This window comes from Tamandua tetradactyla, chromosome 23, assembly GCF_023851605.1.
Source record: "Tamandua tetradactyla isolate mTamTet1 chromosome 23, mTamTet1.pri, whole genome shotgun sequence".
Classification (NCBI taxonomy): domain Eukaryota; kingdom Metazoa; phylum Chordata; class Mammalia; order Pilosa; family Myrmecophagidae; genus Tamandua; species Tamandua tetradactyla.
Genome location: NC_135349.1, coordinates 34,240,355 through 34,261,482, shown reverse-complemented (window position 1 = coordinate 34,261,482; position 21,128 = coordinate 34,240,355). Strand labels below are relative to the sequence as shown.

At 40.2% G+C, this 21,128-nt stretch overlaps 1 protein-coding gene across 2 annotated transcripts in view; it reads right to left on the bottom strand.

The window, feature by feature from the left end:
• The window catches only part of LOC143667378 (uncharacterized), a 183,188-nt gene that overhangs the window by 160,555 nt on the left and 1,505 nt on the right, over nt 1–21,128 (bottom strand). For both annotated transcript variants that reach the window (XR_013168014.1, XM_077141561.1), the window contains one exon: nt 10,839–10,921. Coding sequence is in view for 1 of the 2 variants with exons in the window: in XM_077141561.1 (XP_076997676.1) it covers nt 10,839–10,921 (83 nt within the window). In the remaining variant the exon portion in view is untranslated. The remainder of the gene's footprint in view (nt 1–10,838; nt 10,922–21,128) is intronic.

The following is a 21,128-nucleotide window of genomic DNA, read 5'->3' as shown; positions in this document are numbered from 1 at the left end:
GCAAACTCCTACTCATCCCTTAAGACTCAAATAAAATATAACTTCCCTGAAATACTTCTTAAATCTCTCTATGCTAACACCATACTTGGCACATAATATCTCAGGTTTTGCCATTGTTTCTATATGTCTGCCGCCACCATACACTGCAAACTTCTAAAAATAAGAACTGGCTTTTTCTTCATCTTTGTATATTCAATTCCTGAACTAGCATCTGAAATATAGTAGGCACTCATTCATATTTATTTACTGAATGAATGAATGAATTGGTTCCAAGGCTCTGGAGTTGCAGATGAAGTTTTTTGATAGATACAGATTTTCCAATCAGTAGGGTAGTCAGATCATATATCAATATCCAGTCCTGGCTCACAAAATGTAAGAGTCCTAGAAAACACTTTCTAATAAACTGGTCTAATATGGCCTACTGCAAACTAAATAACTAAACCTCAGCAATGCCATTATATTGATGTCCTCTAGGATCTAGGGTGAACGGAAACAATGCAAAATCAAGCCCTAGGACTTCAAAAAACACCAGAAGGCTCTCAGATAGTATCAACAACCATGACAGTGGTATTTATTGAGAAATTTACTTATTATGATTGATAACCTCTAGATTTAGATTTGTCTGTCTACTATTTAAGCCACTCATTACTCTACAGCAAATTCTCTGAGCTTTGATCATTTTTGCCTTATTTGCATATCATTAATTTCTATGTAATTCGGGGGTCACAGACTATCACTATGACACAATAGTTCCTAAAATGTAATAGAAGCACTTAAATTTCTGAACAGAACTGAGGATATATATCTCAAAAAAATGTTCAGTGATAACAGAATTGGAAACATCCTTAAGAAATAAATATTATTTTGCACAGCAGGGAAAGGAACTTAAAAATCCCAAGCAAGAGCCCCTTTTTTAAAAAGAAATGTCCATATGATGCAATATTATGCAGCAGTAAGAAGAAATGAGATCCTGAAGCATGAAACAATATAGATGAACCTTGAGGATTTAATGCTGAGCAAAATATGTCAGACACAAAAGGTTAGCTGCTTACAATTTCACTAATATGAACCTCCTGGAAAATGTAAGCTCAGATTCTTAAAATGTAGAATATAGGGGACCTTGAGATAGAAGATACAGAAGGGGGAACAATTGCATAATATATACAGACTAGCTAATGAGGTTGAATTTAAATGTATGGGAATGGATAGAGGTGATGGTAGTTCGCTAGTGGGTTTATAAATAATAGGGCCATATTGAAGGTCAAAATGATTGAAAGAGATTGTTTAGAGTCATGCACCACACCAGTTACCACTACAGATATAAATAAGTTCTTGCAGGAGCAACTTCAAAGATATGACACTTGTACAAAGAGTTAATAATAGAGGGATGTGGTAGTTTGCTAATGCTGCCTGAATGCAATATACCAGAAATGGAATGGCTTTTATAAAGGGGGATTTATTAAGTTACACGTTTAACCTTCCATGGCCTAAAAAATGTCCAAACTAAAGCATCCAGCAAAAGATACCTTGACTCCAAAGAAAGGTCAATGTCTGTCACATGAGAAGGCAGATAGCTGTTGTGTGCTGGCCCTTATTCCGGATTTCGGTTGCTTCCAGCTCCTGATTCCAATGGCTTCCTCTCCAAGTGTCTGTGGGTCTTACTTATCTCCTCTAGGGCAAAACTCTGGGTTCTGGCTTGCTTAATCATCTCATGGGGATGCACATGGCGATGTCTCCTAGGCTCTGCATCTCCAAATATCTGTGTTAGTGTTTGTTCTCTCTGTTGGCACTTCAAGCATCTCCAGTTACCTATATTTCTGTCAGCTCTGAAGCAACTGTGCTTTCTCCAAAATGTTTTCCCTTTTAAAGAACTCCAGTAAACTAATGAAGACCCATCTTGAGCAGGTGGAGTCACATCTCCATCTAATCAAAAGGTCACACCCACATTTCAGTGGGTCAATCTCCATGGAAACAATCTAATCAAAGGTTCCACCCTAAATAGGTCTGGTACTACAAGATTGAATTAGGAAAGGAACATGGCTTTTCTGGGGGTATATAACAGTTTCAAATGAGCACAAGGGTGAAACTACTTATTGTAGCCTAAGGTCTATATTTAAACAGGAATACATCACAAGTACCACAACAATACTGGGGGTAAATAATTGGGGAGTGGCAAGAGTTAAGGAGAGTTTCGGATTTTCTCTTTGGTGAGGATATATCCGTCTACTGTTTTTCTCTTTGGAGCTATGAAAATTGTCTAAAATTGAGAATGATGATGATTGTACAACTAAGTGAGGATTCTGTGAAATATTGTTTATTTTTGATAGAATGCATGCTATATGAATATATCTCAACAGAATCTGAAGATTCTAAATAAATAAATAAACAGAAAGATTCAAATGCTAGAAAAAATGTGGCAAGAGAGGTATACCCATTCAATGTTGGTAGGGTAGTAGAATGCGGCAGCCCTCTGGAGAGTAACATATTGGATCCACAGGAGGCTAAATACAGGGTCGCCATATGATTAGGCAAACTTGTTATTGGGAATATATCCGAAAGCAGGGACTCAAATAGAAATTTTCGCCCTGATGTTTATGGTGACATTTTTCATGATGCCCAATGGATGGAGATGGCCAAAGGGTACATCGACTGAGAAGCACAAGGGTGAACTGGGGTGTATATGTATGATAGACTATCGTGAGGCTACAGAAAGGAATGAAGTCAAAAGGCATGCAACAAGGTAGATGAACAATGAGAAGATTATGTTGAGCAAAATAAGACAGAAGCAAGAGGACAAATATTATATGGTCTCTTTTAGAAAATCCTTATAGAAAAATTGAGGCCTAGATTGTAAGCTTTTACGGCAATCACATTTATTCCTGAGCCTTAAGTGTTATTTCTGTTCTGAGATGCTGTGCTGTATTCTCCTGGAACTTTGGGTACCTGTGTAACATTTAAGACTCAGCGTTGGAGTTCTGTAGCTCTGAAAGTCAACATTGTACGTATAGCAACTGTTTAAGAAACTGAAGAAGAGATGAGCCTTCAATTAGAGAAAAGAGCAAGGCCAAGCGGGCTGGGACTAAGGTAAATCAGAATACAGGGTAAAGGATGATATTCTCTACATTTTAGAAGTTTACCTACTGTATGAGACCAAAGGAAGAGAGGTTTATTAGGGCCAAAATGTAAATTTTCTGCAGCATACAATCTAACTTAACCTGTCTAACCAGTTCAGTAGACAACCTAAAGATATGGAGCCTAGAATTGGGAACGAGGTTTTGCAATTCTATATAGCTTAATGTAATACCCAGATACATTCCAGAGTATTTTGGGCAGATAATTAAAATGTATTGGCAAAGTCCCTCAAAAAAAACTGTGGAACTATTAAGGCTTTCCACCTGGGAAATCCCTGATACTCTCTTAAACATTGAGGACTCCCAAGTTAATAGGCCAAGTCCTTGATGTTGAGGCTTGCTTGTATGAAACTTATTTCTCTGATGGAGATGGTAAGCCTACTTATAATTATGCCTAAGAGTCACTTCTGGAGAACATCTTTTGTTGCTCTGGATGTGGTCTCTCTCTCTCTCTCTCTCTCTCTCTCTCTCAACCCAACTCTACAAGTAAAATCATTACCTTCTCCTCTATGTGGGACATGACGTCCAGAGACAAGACTGACCTTGACACCCTGGGATTTACAAAGCCTACCTGACTGAAAAGGGGAAAAGAAATGCCACAAAATAAGGTATCAGCAGCTAAGAGATTTCAAATAGAGTTGACAGGCAAGCTTCAGCTACATATTGCCAATTGCCACAGTATACCAAGCCCCAACCAACAATATTCCTATAAATCCTAAAGAAAACCCAGGGCTCTATCTGAGATTGTATAAAAGTTTCACTTACTAAGTTTATTTTTCAGAAACCTGAAAAGTACAGATGGTTCCTAGGCCAGATAAACCCTGAAACCCAAAGTTACCATCGTCTCCAAGAACGTCAACTAGTCACATCCCCCTACCCCATAATGTTGTCACCCCTTTTCAAGATGAAGAAGTTAGAATGGTCATTGCCTAAATATCCCTAAAGATTGGGAGAAGCAACAAAGGGGAAGGAAGAGTTGTAATAGAGAAGATAGAATTTAACAATGAGTATGACTGCTGAATCATTGTTAATATTTCTTTTTAGTCTCCAGTGTCTCAGAGCAGCTAGAAGGAAATATATGAAATTGTGGAACTGTAACCCACACCATACATTGAAATTTGTTCTATAACTACTTGTTAAAATAGACTGAAATTTAGTGCTCTCTCTATATTATACTTCATAATAAAAAAAAGTTTAAAAAAATAAGAGGGAAATGTCCAGAAAAGGCAAATCTATATAGGGACAGAAGGTAGATAAATGGTTGCCTGGTGTTGGAGATTAAATATGTTCCCCTACAAAAAGCACGTTCAAATTCCAACTCCTGGTCCTGTGGTATGAACCCATTTTTAAATAGGACCTTTGAAGATGCTATTAGCGTCCCCAAGCTGAATTAAGGTGGACCTTAATCTAATAAGGCTGAAGTCCTTATAAGCAAAGGAAATTGGACAAAGAAATACAAGCCTTGAGAAGCAGCCAGGAACAGGAAGTTAATGGAACCCAGAAGACTGCTGTGTGATGGAAAAGTCGAGGACCCACGGATCACCGGCAGCCAACCCCAGAATGCCACAGTCTCGGGGAGAAAGCATTGCCTTGCCGATGCCTCGATTTTGGCCTTCTCCAGCCTTCAAAACTGTGAGCCAATACGTTCTCACTGTTTAAGCCAACTTATTATATGGTATTTGTTTTAGCAGCTGAGAAACTAAAACACCTGGAGTGATGGAAAGATTCTAAAACTAGATTATGGCATTTTTTTCATAACTTGGTAAGTTTACTAAAAATCATTAAGTTATACAGATAAAACCAGCTGAATTTCATGCAATGGAAATTATTCCTCAATAAAGTTTGTTTTGTTTTTTATTTAGTTTTTTTTTTTTTTTAAGGAGAAAGAGTGTTTGGTTATATACTACTTGGAGCAGCTTTCAGCCCAGCCATGTCAAGAATTAAGGATGTATAACTGAATTCATTAGGAACCAATAAAAATGATTGAAATTTAAAAAAAATAAAAAGAAATAAGGAGGGCAGGCCACGGTGGCTCAGCAGGCAAGAACGCTTGCCTGCCATGCCAGAGGACCCGAGTTCGATTCCCGGTGCCTGCCCATGTTAAAAAAAAAAAAAAAGAATTAAGGAGGCCAAGGGGTCAGGCAAGACCTAGGAAGGGACTTATGGAAGGATGGTCACTGCAGTACAATAGTTTACTATAGAAAATGTCAAACATATGTTGAAGTAGAGAAAATAGTACAGCAAACCAGATGCAGATGTTATTGTTTTTAGCATAGACACAATACCATTATTACACCTCAACAAAATTAAAATCTTCCTGATATCATTAAATGTCCAGTTCAAATTTCCAATTGTGTCATAAATGTCAAAAATATGTTTTATAAGAGTTTGAATCAGAATCCAATGAAGGTTCAAAAATTACTTTTTATTGATATGCCTCTTAAAGTTCTTCTAATCTATAGTCCTTTCCCTACCCCACCCATTTATGTCTGTTTTTTCATTTGCTATTTCTTTGTTGAAGAAATTAGGTCATTTGTCTGTTGAGTTTTGCAGTCTGTATTTTGCAGCATTGTTTTTAGTAGCAAAACACTGGAAGCTGCAAAAGGAAATCAGTGAAATAAATGAGGATATAACCACAAATGGAATTACGAAAAGCTATGTGATTAATTTACATCAACCAGAAAGAGGCATCCAATATTTATTAAACATATACTATGTGCCAGGTTCTATTCTAGGTGCTAAAGATATAGCAATGAACAAAGCAAAGTTCCTGCCCTTGGGGAGTTTGTTTTAATAGAGGGCAAAAGGAGATAAATGCATAAAAATTCATATGTATGGTATGTCAGATGGTGGTGCAATGGAGAACAACACAACAGGAAAAGGAGTAAGGAGTATGAGGAAGTGGGGAAAGGGAAGTTTGCAATTTCAAGTAAGACAGTCACAGAAGGTACCAATGGGAAGGTAGCATTTGAGCCATGAAGGAGGTGATGAGTGAAAAAGTTATACAGATATCTGGGCAAAAAGAATCCTAAGGCAGAAGGAACAGTCAGTGCAAAGGTGCAGAGGCAGGAGGGTGCCGGGTGTAGTCGAGAAACACGGAAAAAGACCAGTGTGATGGGATCAAGGGGGAGGGGGATAAGAGATGAGGTCCAAGAGGCACCCAGGGGCCAAAGTATGCAGCACTTTGGGCAAGATGGAATCACTGGAGAATTTCAAGCTGAGAACTGACCTGACCTGGTAATGTAGAGTGAATAAAGAAAGTTGGTAAACTCCCCATGTGGCTTGATCCTATACTTATTTGGCATAAAATTCTACACATGAGGAGAAATGTCTGGACCTTGGGAGACTATTTCTCCATCACCATCTCAGGGTCCTGCATGTGACACCAGATGCTGATGATCGGTGACCTCTATCAGAGAAGGAGCCATAGCAAGAGCCTCCATGCCCTTCCACTGAGGTTCCAGACAAAGAGGTCTTGGGGGGGTGAAGTTTATTAAGATGTTCCCCAGAAGGGTTAATGTTACAGTCTCAGTCCAGCCTGCATGTCAGCAGTTATCCTGTCCCCTTAAGTGCCCCTAATGCAGAGATCAGAAAATATGGCTCAGGAGCTGAATTTGCCTGTTATTGGAACACAGTCACACCTGTTCATTTACATATTGTCCACCACTCCCTCCGCACTACATGGCAGAATTGTGACAAAGACCATATGGCCCCAAAGTCTAAAATATTTACTATCTGACCCTTTATTGGAGATGTTTGCCAAGCCCTACCCCAAAGAAATCAAGCCCTATAAAGCCCAGGATCCCCTAGCAAGGTGGTTCTGAGCCTTTGGAGATTCATAGCCTGGTTACAGCTAAGACTTGTCTCTGCCATTTCAGGGTTTGTTTTTTTTTTTCCTGTTTGTTCGGTGCAGGCTCCTGATGCATGGTGCACAAGCAGGGCTTCTCTGGCCCTTCCCCTTTCTCTTATGCTGGGAACTTAGGCAAGTGGCCCCTCCTTACTTACTCCCCAGAGTGAACCCCACATACAGTAAAGTACATTGTCCTGAATTCAGACCTGCAAAACAAACAAGCCTGGGCCCAAATCCCAGCTCTGCCACTCACCGAGACAAGTTACATAACTTCTCTGGGCCTTGGGCTCCTTAACCACAGAAGATGGCTAAGGGTATCTCCTTCAAAGGGCACATGAGAGGTTCACACAGTCCCTACTGCACCATGCACATTGGCTGTTACCATCTCTGCAAGCGCCCATCTCATTAGCTTAGTCATGGTAACATTGCACTTGGATGTGATTGTGGACATTTTACCCCGACTGCTGTAGCGATGACAAGGCTTCACTGGCCAGGCCTCATTATTGCATCACCACTCATTTGGCTTATCACAAGGCCCCACTGCCACAAAAGAAGCCTCATGCTCTTTGGCAGCAGTGGGCATTTCATGGCGGCAACCCATCTCCTCTCTTTAAATAAAACCACCATGATTTCCCCTTAGTGGAACTCCCTCTTTACTCTCAGTGTATGTGGTTTGGGTGGGTCTGATTATACCGTGAAAGGAATATGTCAGGAATGGTGAGGACTAAATGAAAGGGCCCAACATCCCCCTCAGCCTGACCAAAGAGCCACCGCTTCAGCAAGTGGCAAGACCCAGGCACTTTCAGGGATACCAAGCTCAATTTCTAGCAGAGACTTTGCATGCATTGTCATTAAAAAAAAAAAGTTCCATCATCATGTTAGCATAGGCTAGAAGCATCTCCTTCCTTCTTGCTCCTGACAAAATCTGACTCTCGGAATCTTGGTGGCCTCTGTGCAGACATCTTTCCTTTGATCTCCATCGCACTTCCACTTGGCTGCTCACATTGGTTGATCACATCACACTTCCAGGCTGGCATAATCCAAGAGTTTTCTGGATCAAAACTTCACTGTGGGACTTAACACCCTTCCAAGACTCAAAATGCACCTTACCCTCCAAGGTAGGGACAGAAAGTTGCCTTTTGTGTCTCCTTAAAAATAGTGGAAAAAACTGTTAGGATGTGCTAATGACCACACAAGGAGCTAGAGTTGTTAGACGGGAGTCACCGAGACCAGCAGAATAATAACTGTGTTCCAATGCTGCAGCTATCCAAGGCAAGTGGGCACTCTTAATTACAAAGTGAGGAGGAAACAAATGGAAGGACAGTGATCAAAAGATGGGGGGGACCCATCCTCTCCTAAGTCTCACTATTTTGTCCAAAGCAGAATCTAAAGAAAAGAAATTGTTCAGCAACAACAACAAAAAAGAATGAATGAAGACTTTGGTCTTCCCCAACCCTAACTTGGGCAACTTCTTAGATGATAAGAATGGATCCTCTACATATTTTTGGAGGTATGTAGGAATATTGTGATGGATAAGTTGTTTCTGTCCAGTATACCTTCTCCTCTCTTTCAGCAAAAGCAGTTTTATATTGTGGAACCACCTTACCTTCCTGCCCTCCTTCTCTCACTATCAGCCACCTGAGGTTTAGGTAAGATTGGTCCCACCCTCTGGCTCCAGGGATGGACAAGCAACCACACCTAGCCAATGAGGGACCTGCATATCCTTAGCCACAGTGATTGGTTCAAAGTTGAGCAGTGACCCAAGTGGAACCAATCAGAGCCAACAAGTATCATCCTTAGAGTATAGCTGGAGCTATTAGGCAAGATGTACTCTTTGCTAGATATGGAAGCTAATTGGATGTGAGCCTGTAGCTATGGAGGGACCATCCTTGCTACTGCTTGAGGAGGGACAGCCTGAGAATGAAACCAACCTGGAGAGTTCAGCAAAACTGAGAAACAAGTCCTGATAATATTGTCTGACCTGGAATTCAGTCCTGCCTAGATTTAACACTCCAAATCTTTTCAGTTCATATGCTAGTAAGTTCTCTTCTCTCATTAGATTAAGAGTTCTCCCCAATGCAAGCATCTGCTAGCAGCCAGGAGGTCATCTAACCTATAAGAAATCTCTTTTTGCACACTTAGATCACTTAAGAGCACTGAGATCCTCTTGTCCTTGCCCCTACACCCACCCTAGCAACTGGAAATTAGTATGCTAAGTATTTTCTCCTTTTGCCAGCATGTTGTCATTTTCTAGGAAAAGGAAGATTAGGGAAGAGTATTCCCTGACATGGAGCAAATGAAGTTCTGTATTATCTAAGTAGCTTATTCAGTTTGATAAGAAATGCATCAAAACCCCAATAGGAACATGGGGGGAAATTAAAAGGCAATTACAAATGCTGGACAGAGAGGAGGAAATATGCAAGCCCAAGCATTCCCCCTTGAAGCTGGGGTCCTTCTTGATATACCACTTATGTGCACTGCATGTGAGAAGGCTCCAGCAGCCCATGGAAAAGAGATTCCCAGATGTTGCTGCTATGGAGAAACATTTCACAATTCAAAGCATTGTCTCAGTAGCCTGCCTCTCATCTCTCTCCAGACAGTGTCCTTGTCACTTATCAAGGGACGTGGGTTGTTATGGAGATGGAGAGGAGGGCTGGAGAGTGAACTGAGAGAGGACTGTGAACACTTTTCAATGTATGAATGTTTGCTTTATACAAGTGTTATTTTAAAAGTCTCCCTTTGAGCCAGCCTTGCCCTATCGCACTTCCTAGTCCACAATTCCAGACGGCACTACAAGACCCATAAAGCTTGCTAAAATTCTTTAACACAGAGAGGCCTCTGTCCTTCTCCATATGAACTTGACTGTCAGAGGGTCCCTGACTACGCAGGGGAGGATCCAGGTAGAAGTAACTCACACACAGTTATTTTGCCTCATTTTGGGGTGAACTCAGCTATTCTGTGTCCTTCTTACTCTCCCGTCTCTCCCACTCAGTATTGGTTTATGAAATAAGATACTGTTGGATGACTGACCACCACTGACCTCCAGTTTCACCATTTCAAGACTGTGTACCAGTTCCTCCCATAGAGATGTGCAGTCCTTGGGAGCTCCTCTTCCCCACAGCTAGGGACGCAATCATACTAAAACTTATCTTCTACAGGGTCTCAAATACAACAAATAGCATGTTCAAAAACTATTGCTAAGAATAATCCATGCAAAAATAAATGGTTTTGAGCTCCTCCTATGTGGCAGCACTCAATTAGGCACTGAGAATACAAAGACAAACCAAGCTTAGTCCCTGCCCTGAAAGAGCTCAGAAAAGACTAAATAATAAGAGGATAGCATTCATTTAAAATAATCAACCATGAATACAATTCAGTTTGAAATTTACTTTCCAATTTGTCCACCTTGCCCCTTTCCCACTCCTCCGTAACCTCCTTGGTTAGTCTGTCATTGCCTGATCGTCTCCCCAATCCCAACCCATTCCCACCACCTACTCACATCTTCCTCCTATTGCAGATTTGTATTTATTCCATTTCCCACCTCCAGGTCCTGAACCAAGGCAAAGGCTTCCTTCCTCTGGCCCTGAAGATGGTTGATTTTTCTGAACTGAAGCTCTTGGGCACCTCTACAGCCTCTTTCCTGGGTACACACTCCTTTTCCTCTTGGAATACAATATTAGTCATAGGTATACCCTTGGGATTGGAATACCTCAGTGCATACTCCCAGCCTGTCTTCCTATATCCTATTACTTTTTCTTCTACTCTGACTGAAACCTGGTGCCAAGCAATAATTTCTGAGTTCTGGGTCTTTCCTCAAATCACAACCCTCCCCAATTTTTATCTGCATGCCTTTTTACCTTCATTTCTTGCTCTTGCATCATCCAAATAATAGAAGTGTATCCTTGCCTCCTGCATAGCACCCAGGAAAAGGAGTGGCTTCCTATGGAAAGACAAAAGGGATTGTTCAATGAGTGATTCCAGAAGTTCATATTTCATGGCAGTGAGCTAGAGATATCAAAGGAGGGCTGCAGTTCACCTGCAACTTCCACAAGGTTTCCAGATGCAAAAAGCTGACAGTCTCATGTGATTCCTCCAGAGCTGGCATACAAACATGGATTGGAGGAGTCAGGTGAGATTGTTGGGACAAAGTTGCTGAATAAACCTTGGAACCCTCTGGTTAACTCTCTACTGCTCTCAACACATGCTGAATGTTACCATATAGAAAATGAGAAACACAAAGAAACCACTCAAAGCCATTATGTATATGAGATTTTCCTAAACCATCTCTTTTCATGAAAGGATACTTCCCTGCCCCTGACATGGATGTAGGCTATTAAGATAATGGGAAGAGTGGCTGAATTGGTCAGTAACTTATTTAAACCCTATTCAAATACATGTAACATTTTTGACATCCAGTCTTGCTCCCCTGGTGCAGAAAGTACCATGATATTAATAAAACTTCAAAGGTTCTGTGATCCATTCTGGTGTCTGGCTCTTCTGTGGGTCTTCCCAGGGGTCGAAAGGGACACAATCACAGTATTTTGTTATAGTCCGTTTCCTCTCTCCATTCCAGCTGCTCCTCCAACTCCTAAGTCAACAGGACACTTTCTGCTACTGTTCTGGTCTTTCTCACTGTTTTTGTCCAGCTGGGCTAGAGATGGTAAAACCCCCAACATGGAATGAGAAAAATACAAGCCATTCCAGCTGGGTTGGAGAATCTGGAACTAGAATAGATTTGAAATAGTTCAATGCCAAATTGATTAAGCTTATCAAGAGCTGTATGTTTGGCATCCCCTGTTATAGTCTGTTCCATTATTCATCCATTAGAAAGACACATCAAATGTTTTACTAAAATAGAGATATGTCTAGTTTAAAAATCGTTATTTTCCTCAATTTTTCCTCTTTCTTCTGGATCTTCCCTCTAGCCTATGTATTGTGTTTGGAAGGAATGCAGTAAAATACATCAAATTTCCCAACAAATTTCCATCTTATAAAATACTCCTACAGGGTGGGCCACGGTGGCTCAGTGGCAGAGTTCTCACCTGCCCATGTAAAAGAAAAAAGAAGAAGAAAAATACTCCTATACTAAAGTGTCATGTTCCAAGGATTAGACCTGTGAAGTTCAGTGCTCATTTGTGGTCTGGTTTTCAAGAAGAGAAAAGCATTCAACCCAATGCTAAAAAGTCTTTGAAACCTATCTAGTAAAGAGGACATTTTGTTGTTCAGTTCATGTGCCTTCAATTCCAGGAGCCAAGCCATGACCTCCCCTTTCTAACCCAAAGAGGGTTTCCATTTAACTCTTTCATGGAGTCCACAATGAGAATTTCCCAAACATAAAGGACATCTTTAGCTAATTTCTTCTTACTCAATTAAATCCAAATACTATTGTGTTACACATATTATGTGAACACATAGTGAACACATATTATGTGTTGACCACTATAGGGGCCACAAACATGAGAAAAACTTAGTTCTTGTCCCCATGGGCTAAGTGGAGAGAGAGAGATGGAGATTCACAAATAAATAATAAGACACAGATACTGCTAAATACCATACATGAGATGTGTGGTAGACACCAAATGGGCTCTCCAGATCTTCCCTTTATGACCTTCATTTTCAGCTGCCAAGAGAGTTGGCCACTGTAAGCTCACAGGTGGATCCCTCTCCAGGAACTGCCCTCAACTAAAGGAAGCTCCTTCACTTAAGGCTATGTCCCCTCCTCAGAGACAGTTGCATCCAATGACTGATTGACATAGAGTCCAAAGACTGATTGACATAGGGTTACAAGATGTCTCAATGGAGGACATCTCTGAAGGATCCTCACAGCTTTAGAATACTCCATGGGATCAGCTAAGCCTTCTCTTACAACTCCATCACAGCTCAACTTCTCTCTCCACCCAATCCTGCTTCTTTTGCTCCCTCACATGTTCTGTACCTGACAGCACTCCCCAATACATTTCTTACATGTGAATCTTTGTCTCAGAGACTGTTTCCCTGGAACTCAACCTGTGACAAGGTAAGAAGGTCATAGGGACTGTATTCGAATAGAAGATTTGGAAAGGCATTTTAAACATTTATTCAACCAATACTTATTAAATGCCTATTCTGAACCTGGCACTGTTCCAGGCAGTAAAGCTACAGTTGCTGATGAGATAAATCTGGTCACTGCTCTCATAAACAAGTAAATAAACAAGATACTTTCATCCAGGGATAAATGCCAAGAAGAAAAAGAAAGGAGAGGGGAAAGGAGGAGAGGTGATAATGACTTGGACTGAGGAAGTAGCTGACAGAACAGAAAGAATTGCACAGATTCTAGACACATTATTGAAGAGAGAGACCACAAGGACATGCTGATATATGGGTATGGGAAATAAAAAACAATGAGGTAAGGATGATTCCTATGGTTTTGGCTTCAGCAATGGGATGGATAGTGGAACTATTTATTGGAAAGGTGCAGAAGGTTGAGTAAGCAATTAAGAAGCAGAAATTAGATGAAGGAGATTCCAGGTAGAGGTAATAATGAAGCCATTGTGGCAAAAAAAAAATCAGCACACATTTGAGAATCTGTCACTAGTCTAATGTGGCTGGAGTGTAAACTGTGTGAGGGTGGTGTCATGGTCAACTTCATGTGTCAACTTAGCCAAGTGGTGGTACCTGGTTGTCTGGTTGGGCAAGTGCTTGCCTGTCTGTTGCAATGAGGACATTTCATAGAATTAAATCATGATCACGTCAGATGCATCCACAGCTGATTCCATTTGTAATCAGCCAAGGGGAGTGTCTTCTTCAATGAGTGATGCTTAATCTAATCACTGGAAACCTTGTAAGGAGGATTCAGAAGAGACACCTGTTTCCATTTGTAATCAGCCAAAGGGGAGTGTCTTCTGCAATGAGTGATGCTTAATCTAATCACGAGAAGCCTTTTAAGGAGGATTCAGAAGGGAGAGGCTCTCTTTCTGCTTCAGCCGGCATGCCTGTCCTGTGGAGTTCGTCCAGATCCTCTATCAGAATTGTCAGCTTCACAGCCTGCCCTGTGGATTTTGGACTCTGTATTCCCATGGTTACATGAGATACTTTTATAAATTTTATATTCGTGAGTGTTTCCTGTTGATTCTGTTTCTCTAGAGAACCCTAACTAATACAGGTGGGAAGGAAGGTTGAAAGAAATCATTCAATAGGTCAAGGAACACAGAGAGATTAAATAACTTTCCCAAGTCTACACAGCTTTGACAGCACTAAGATTCCAACATGGGTTGTCCAACTTTAGAATATGTGATCTTAACCAGTGCTTACATTCACCACTCAAGTGGGCGAGACACAGTTTGCCAAGACCTCAGCACTGGATGGCCTTGAGACCTCTTGCTATAGGCAAAGGCCATCTGTCCACCACATCAGTGGTTCTTAACCTGTGTCCCACCGTTGACAAGATGACAAGATGAAATTCACTATATTCTTCCATGAGCCTAACGAAATTTCTACATTGCCCTTGGGTAAAATGTAAAAGAAATTTGAAGCAACTGTAAATCACAACTCACAAGCAGTACAATAATTTACCGACTATCACAGTTAAGAAAAAAAAAACAACAATGTAACAGCCACCATCAATCACTTTGAACTATGGCCAAGACAAGAGAGTCTGCAAATTACATGTGATTCTTAACACACTGCCTGTGACAGAAGGGAGTCAGAGCAAGGTGCTATAAGCACAACTTTAAATCCATTCTAACATGGGGGTTTGGAAAGTAAATCATTGGAAAACTTCATCTTATCCACTCTCCCCATCTGGTTGACATCTGTGTTTTTTACCTGCCTGGAATCCATTCCAACTCCGATTTTTCCCATGAAACAATCTCCTCCCCCTTTCTGAAGTGTTTTGGGGAGAGCTGCCCTCACTCCTGGTGGGGGCCGTGTGGCCCAGTGAAAACATTATATACCCCAGCCAGACTATTGCTTCAGAATGGGGCAACTGACTCCAGAATCAGTCAGACTCAATGCTGGGAACTTTGTCAGAACTATTGAGAAAAAGAAGCTAACCTGTCTCTTGGTCTTATGGCTAGGAGGTCATAGGCCTGGAGCTGTTAAAGGTCCACCCAGAGAGAGTAGGGTGACCCCCAGTTTATCATACAAATTGGGACACTTTGAGAGTAAAATGGGATAATTTAAACAATTATGCTGGGACAACAGGCAAAATTGCGGCTATCCCAAGAAAACTAGAGTGTCTGGTCATCCTCCCCAAAAGTAAAGCAGACAGCAAGGAAAATAGAGCTCAGAAAAAAAGAAACTTGGCCCTACTGATAGGTTTTTTTAAAAATAAACTTTTCATTTTGGCATCATTTTAGTTTTATGGAAAAGTTGCAATGATAGTACAGAGTTCCTATGTACCCCATACGCAGTTTCCCCTCTTGTGAACATCGGATATCACCATGGTGCATTTGTCACAACCAGGAAATCAGCATTGATACATGCCTATTAACTATACTCTAGACTTGTCACTAGTTTTTTCACTAATGACAGCTTCTGTTTCAGGATCCACTCCAGGATACCATGTTGTGTTTAATTGTCATGTCTCCTTAGATTCCTTGAGTTGGCCACATTTTCTCAGTCTTTCTTAGTTTTTCAAGATCTTGTGAATTTTGCAGGGTACTAAACAAGTATTTTGTGGACTAACCTTAAATTTGGGTTTGCCCAATCTCATGATTGGAATGGGGTTATGGTTTGGAGGAAAGAACACCGCAGAAATGAAGTGCCTTTCTCATCACTTCATATCAGGAGTACATGCTATCGACATGAATTAGCACTGGTGAGGTTAACCTCGACCACCTGGCCAATGAACTGTTTGTCAGCTAATTAGTTTGTGTTCCCTTTTCCATGCTCTGTTCTTTAGAAGCAAGTCATCAAGTCCATCCCACATTCAAAAGAGGAGGGGGATTTAAACTCCACATCCAGGTCAATGATAATTTTGAGCCCCTGGATCCACCTGTACCTGCAGCCAAATAGCCTCAGCCTTCTCTGTTACATGAGAATACATTCAATATATTGCTCTAACAATACATTCTTGAATTGTATAGAACAGTACATTCAATAATTCTTATATTGCTTGAACCAATTTGAGTTAAATTTCTGTCACTTGCAAATGAAAGACTCCTAACTAAGGTTCCACACACCTTCTTGCCTTCTTCCAATTCATCCTCCACACATAGAAGCCAGCATGATTTTATTAAGTGAATATATGATAAGTTCCCAGAACTATAGGTCACAGCCTATTTGTACAGCCTCCGTGATGAACAGGTGGAGCTCTCTAAGTGATGTAGCCTGATGCTTCAACACCATCTGGTTCTCTGGGATAATAAATTCTGATGACCCAACCCTGTCAGGAAAGCAGTCTATTTAGACTGGCTGTTTTACCACATTTAAAGATCTTAAATACCAAGAAGTATTTATAGACATGATCTCTATCAAGGGGGAAAAAAGAGGCATTTTGTCAATCTCAGTGACCCATATCTGAGGTTAATGATCTTGCTAGGCTGTAAAGTTTGATCTTGTGAGTCTGTGCATTCTACAGTAATGAGGAGAGACATATTGGGGCATCAATTCTTTCCTTCCTTCCCTCTTCCCTTCTTTCAATAAATAACCATTGCATTTATATCTTCCCATCCTAGTGGAGATATTTCTAGTGGGAAAGCAAATGATAAAGAAGCAAACAAGGAAATAAACAGCGCGATTCTGGATAATAAGTGCCATCACAGAAATAACAGAAAGACCTGATAGGAAAATAACTGATGGGGAAAGGAAAAGGAGAGTTTTAAGGGACCATGTCTCTAAAGGCCAAAAGGAAAAAAAGATCATAAGAAACACCTGGGGAAGACTTTTACAAGGAGAGGGAACAGCAATGCAGAAGCCAGAAGGCAAGAAAGAACTTGGTGCGTTCAAGAAACAGTCAAGAAGCCATCATAATGATAACATTGTAAGTGGGGAGAAGAGCAATGAAAGAGTAGGTTGAAGAAGTAAGCAGGGGCCAGATCATGTGGGACCTTGTAGCCATGGAAACAAGTTTGGATTTTATCCTAAGGGCAGTGGAAAGCCATTGAAGAGTTGTAAGAAAGGGAGCAACATGATCCTACTTATGCCTTTTAAAGATTGCTCTAGCTGCTGAATAGAAAAAAATGGATTGCAAGGAAACAGAACGGAAACAAGGGAGACCAGTTAGCTGCTGCTAAAGTCCAGGCAAGAGATGATGTTTACTAAATCCAGGGTGGCAGCTATAGACATGAAGAGAAGTGGACAGATTTGATATTCATTTTGCATAATAGAACTTGCTGGTGAATTAGATGTAAGGGTGAGAGAAAGGAAGGAATTAAAGTCAAATCCTTGGTTTTGGGTTTGATGATGGCATCATTTCCTGACTTGAACAAGTTGGGGAGTGTAGAGTTTCACTTTGGACATACTAGATTTGTGAGACCTGTTGGTAAATTATGGAGCAAGGGCATTTGCTAAAAGGTAGAGGTAGGAGGAGGCGGGGAAGTTTGAGGAAAAAGGAAAACAGAAAATGGTAGTTGCACAGAGTGAAAAAGCAAATTTAACTGGGAAATGTGATAAGGTTTCTAGGACTACTATATGCCTATTTGAAATGTGTGGTCATGAAGTGAAGGTTAAGTGAGTTCATTTTTTTTTTCTGATATATTCTGCTGCAATGGGTACAGACTCGATGGTTTGCTCCAACCAATGATGAACTTTATTTTAATAGATGAAGGAAAATGGAGGGCATTTGGAGAGTGTGATGATAGTAATGGGACATGGAGTTAACACTGGATAAAACAGAATGGGAGGACATTAAAGAGGTTGAATGAAAAAAGTCAGTGAAGTAGAGCTGCTCTGTCCAATATGATAGCCATTAGCCAAAAGTGACAATGGAGCACTTGAACTGTGCCTTGTCTAAACTGAGATATGCTGTAAGTGTTAAGTGCATACCTGTTTTCAAAGAAAGTATGAGAAAAACAGTGTAAAATATCTCATTAATAATAATTTTTAAATTGATTATACGCTGACAATAATATTTTGGCTGTATTAGGTTAAATAAAATTTATTATTAAGATTAGTTTTAACCACTGAATTGTATTCTTGAAAGTGGTTAAAAAGGGGAATTTTATGTTAAATATATGATATTACAATAAACGTTAGAAAAAATACAGAACTGTATAACACAGAGTAAACCCTAATGTAAACCATGGAACATTAGTTATAATATAATTATAATAACATTGGTTCATAAATTTAATAAAAGTACCACACTAATGCAAAATGTTAATTATAGGGAAAACTACATGTATGGGGGTGGTGAGTATATGGGAATTCCATATTTTTGGCATGGCTTTTCTGTAAACCTACAACAAATTGTAAAATTACATATGTGGCTTGCATTATATTAGATAGGGCTGCACTAAAGTTCTGAGTTGGTCAATGTTTGGAGTAGAGATATTAGAGCAGGAAAGGCAATATCAGAGAATGGGAGACATGAAATCCATATTTAAGAGGTTGTACAGTTACTGTCAATGCTAAGGTCCAGGGTGTGGTTATGGAAAAGGGGGTGGAAGTAGGGTGGGGGAAAAGATCATGGATGGGTGGGAAAGCTAAGAATGGAGGAGTCAGAAAGTTGGATGAGTTATCTATGTAAATGTTAAAGTCACCAAGAATGATGAGAACAATAGGGGTGGAAGGGAAGAGTGAGTTTGGAGCTAGAGTTTTTAATGATTGAAGGAATGATAGAAGATCTCTTTGAGGTGGAGCAACTGGTGATATAATTTCAGGGCTTCACTTAAAAGGCTGTGATATTTTTGAAAGTACAATGTGTTAAAATGTTTTGGATATAGCAAAGGGAGCCCTGAAGAACAAGATGTGAGAGAGGAAAGTAACCTATGGGGAAATCAATACTTGGGAAGGTTGACCAGTAGGCTAGGGGATTGATGGGTTTGTGTTAAAGCAAGAAAATATTTGGAGAAGAGGTTGAGAATGTGAACCTGTTTGTAAGTTACAGAGAAGGAATTCCAAAGGACACAGGGGAAACATTTGGGAAGGGAGGCAAGGATTGATGAAGCCAATTGGGGATGTAGAGATCATATGGATCTAAGATTCTGAGTGATGGCAGCTGACCTAAGAAACTCGGACTCCTGGTGAGTGATGCAATCAGACATGTAAGGCGGAAGACACTGGCCCTGATAGTTTCCTAGAAGTGAGTAGATACTTAGCTGAAGCCATAATCCTGAATACTTAGCTTAATGATTTGGAAGTCTGCAGGTAATCATCCTCCTCATGGATTCTGAGATATATTATGAAGTGAAAGTGATTAATAGTGATAAAAAAGAATATTTATTATAATCTGAAGTACCAGGAATAATTAGAATTTGCAATGGTATTGCTATTGTGAAATGAGTTAGAAAAGGCTTTTGATTAAATTAGATCAATGAGGAAAGATATTGGAACCAATGAGTGAGGATGTCTGCAAATGTGTCAGTGGAGACACAGGTGGAAAATGTTGCTAACAGGGACGCGAAGAATGCTTATGCAGGAAAATCTGCTCACATAGAGGTTTATTTCTTATTTTAGTATTATTACAATGAAATATATCTTAGTTTATGCACTGAAACGAATCTGTAAGATTAGACACTGACTCACTAACAGAAGTCATAAACAGAATTAGATTAAATGAGGATGTGGTCTCCATTATATATTTCTGGGATGTTAACATTTTTATAATAGCTATATTATTTTTGTGAACATAGTATATATGTTTATATAAATTTTGAAACTACACATTTTATAATAGAAAATGTTCCTGTATATACGTAAATTTCAAAACTACACATAAATCTTATCAAAAGCATTTGAGAAGTTTGGTGACATGATACAGGTGTTGGCAAACTTTTTCTGTAAAGGGCCAGATCATAAATATTTTAGACTTTGGGGAGGCCATATGCTCTCTGTTGTAACCCTCAGTCATAGACAACATGTTAACAATGGGCCTGGATATGTTCAAATAAAAATTTATATACAAAAATAGGCAGCTGGCTGGCCATAGGTTGTCACCCCCTAAAATAAAACAAACACAGAATGAAATAATAGGCAATGAAGGGAAGTAAAAAGACAAAAGGCATAGACATTCTCTCCTGTTTGTTTGGTAACAGTAATTTAATGTAATTCTGGGTGCAAAAGAAAAGAGCCAATAAAGAGGAAGGGAGAGGCAATGAAATAATTACTTCAGAGAACCTATGATGGATGCTACTGACATTATTCATAAAACTTATCTTGGAGCTTCTTTGAGGCCAACGAAACATGGCACACGGTGTTCCAATCTCCCATCAGTAGATGAAGGAAAACACCTTGGACTAAGGGAAGAAACAGCCTTTTGCCTTCTTTTAAGCCTCAAGAGAATTTTCTTTCCACAGATATTTATTGAGGAGAGGATGACCATTTTGTCCCAGTTCTCCCAGTTTTAACACTGCAACTCTTGTGTCCTGGAAAATTCTCAGTCACCATAATTAAGGATCATTGCACAACGTGAGGGATGGAGTCCCCAGTAATAGTTATCTTAGTTTTTCCACACAATGGGTTAGCTTAAACAACAGGAATTTATTGGTTCATGGTTTTAGGCTAGGGGAAATGAAAATCGAGGTGTCAGCAAGGCGATGCTTTCTCTCCAAAGTCAGAAACATTCTGGTGCTGGCTGCTGGTGATCCTTGGAGTTTCTGGGCTCGTGTAACTGCCTCACATCACATGGCAATGTCCTCTCTTTTCTCTTCTGGGTTAATTTCACTTCCAGCATTTGGATCCTCATGGTTTTCTTTCAACTCTGAATAAATTTATCCTGCTTATAAAGGATTCCAGTAGTCCATATTCAGTTCAGCCACACCTTAACTAAACATAACATTTTCAAGAGATCCTATTTCCAATGGTTTCACACCCACAGGAACATGGGTCAATCTTACGAATGTCCAGATGTGGCCTCTTTCTCGAAGCTGACTCCACAGGTGAACTCCCTGCCATCCCCCCTACATGGGACCTGACTCCCAGGGGTAAACATCTCTCTGGCAAAATGGGATATGACTCCTGGGGGTGAGCCTAGCCCTGGCATCATGGGATTGAGAAAGCCTTCTTGA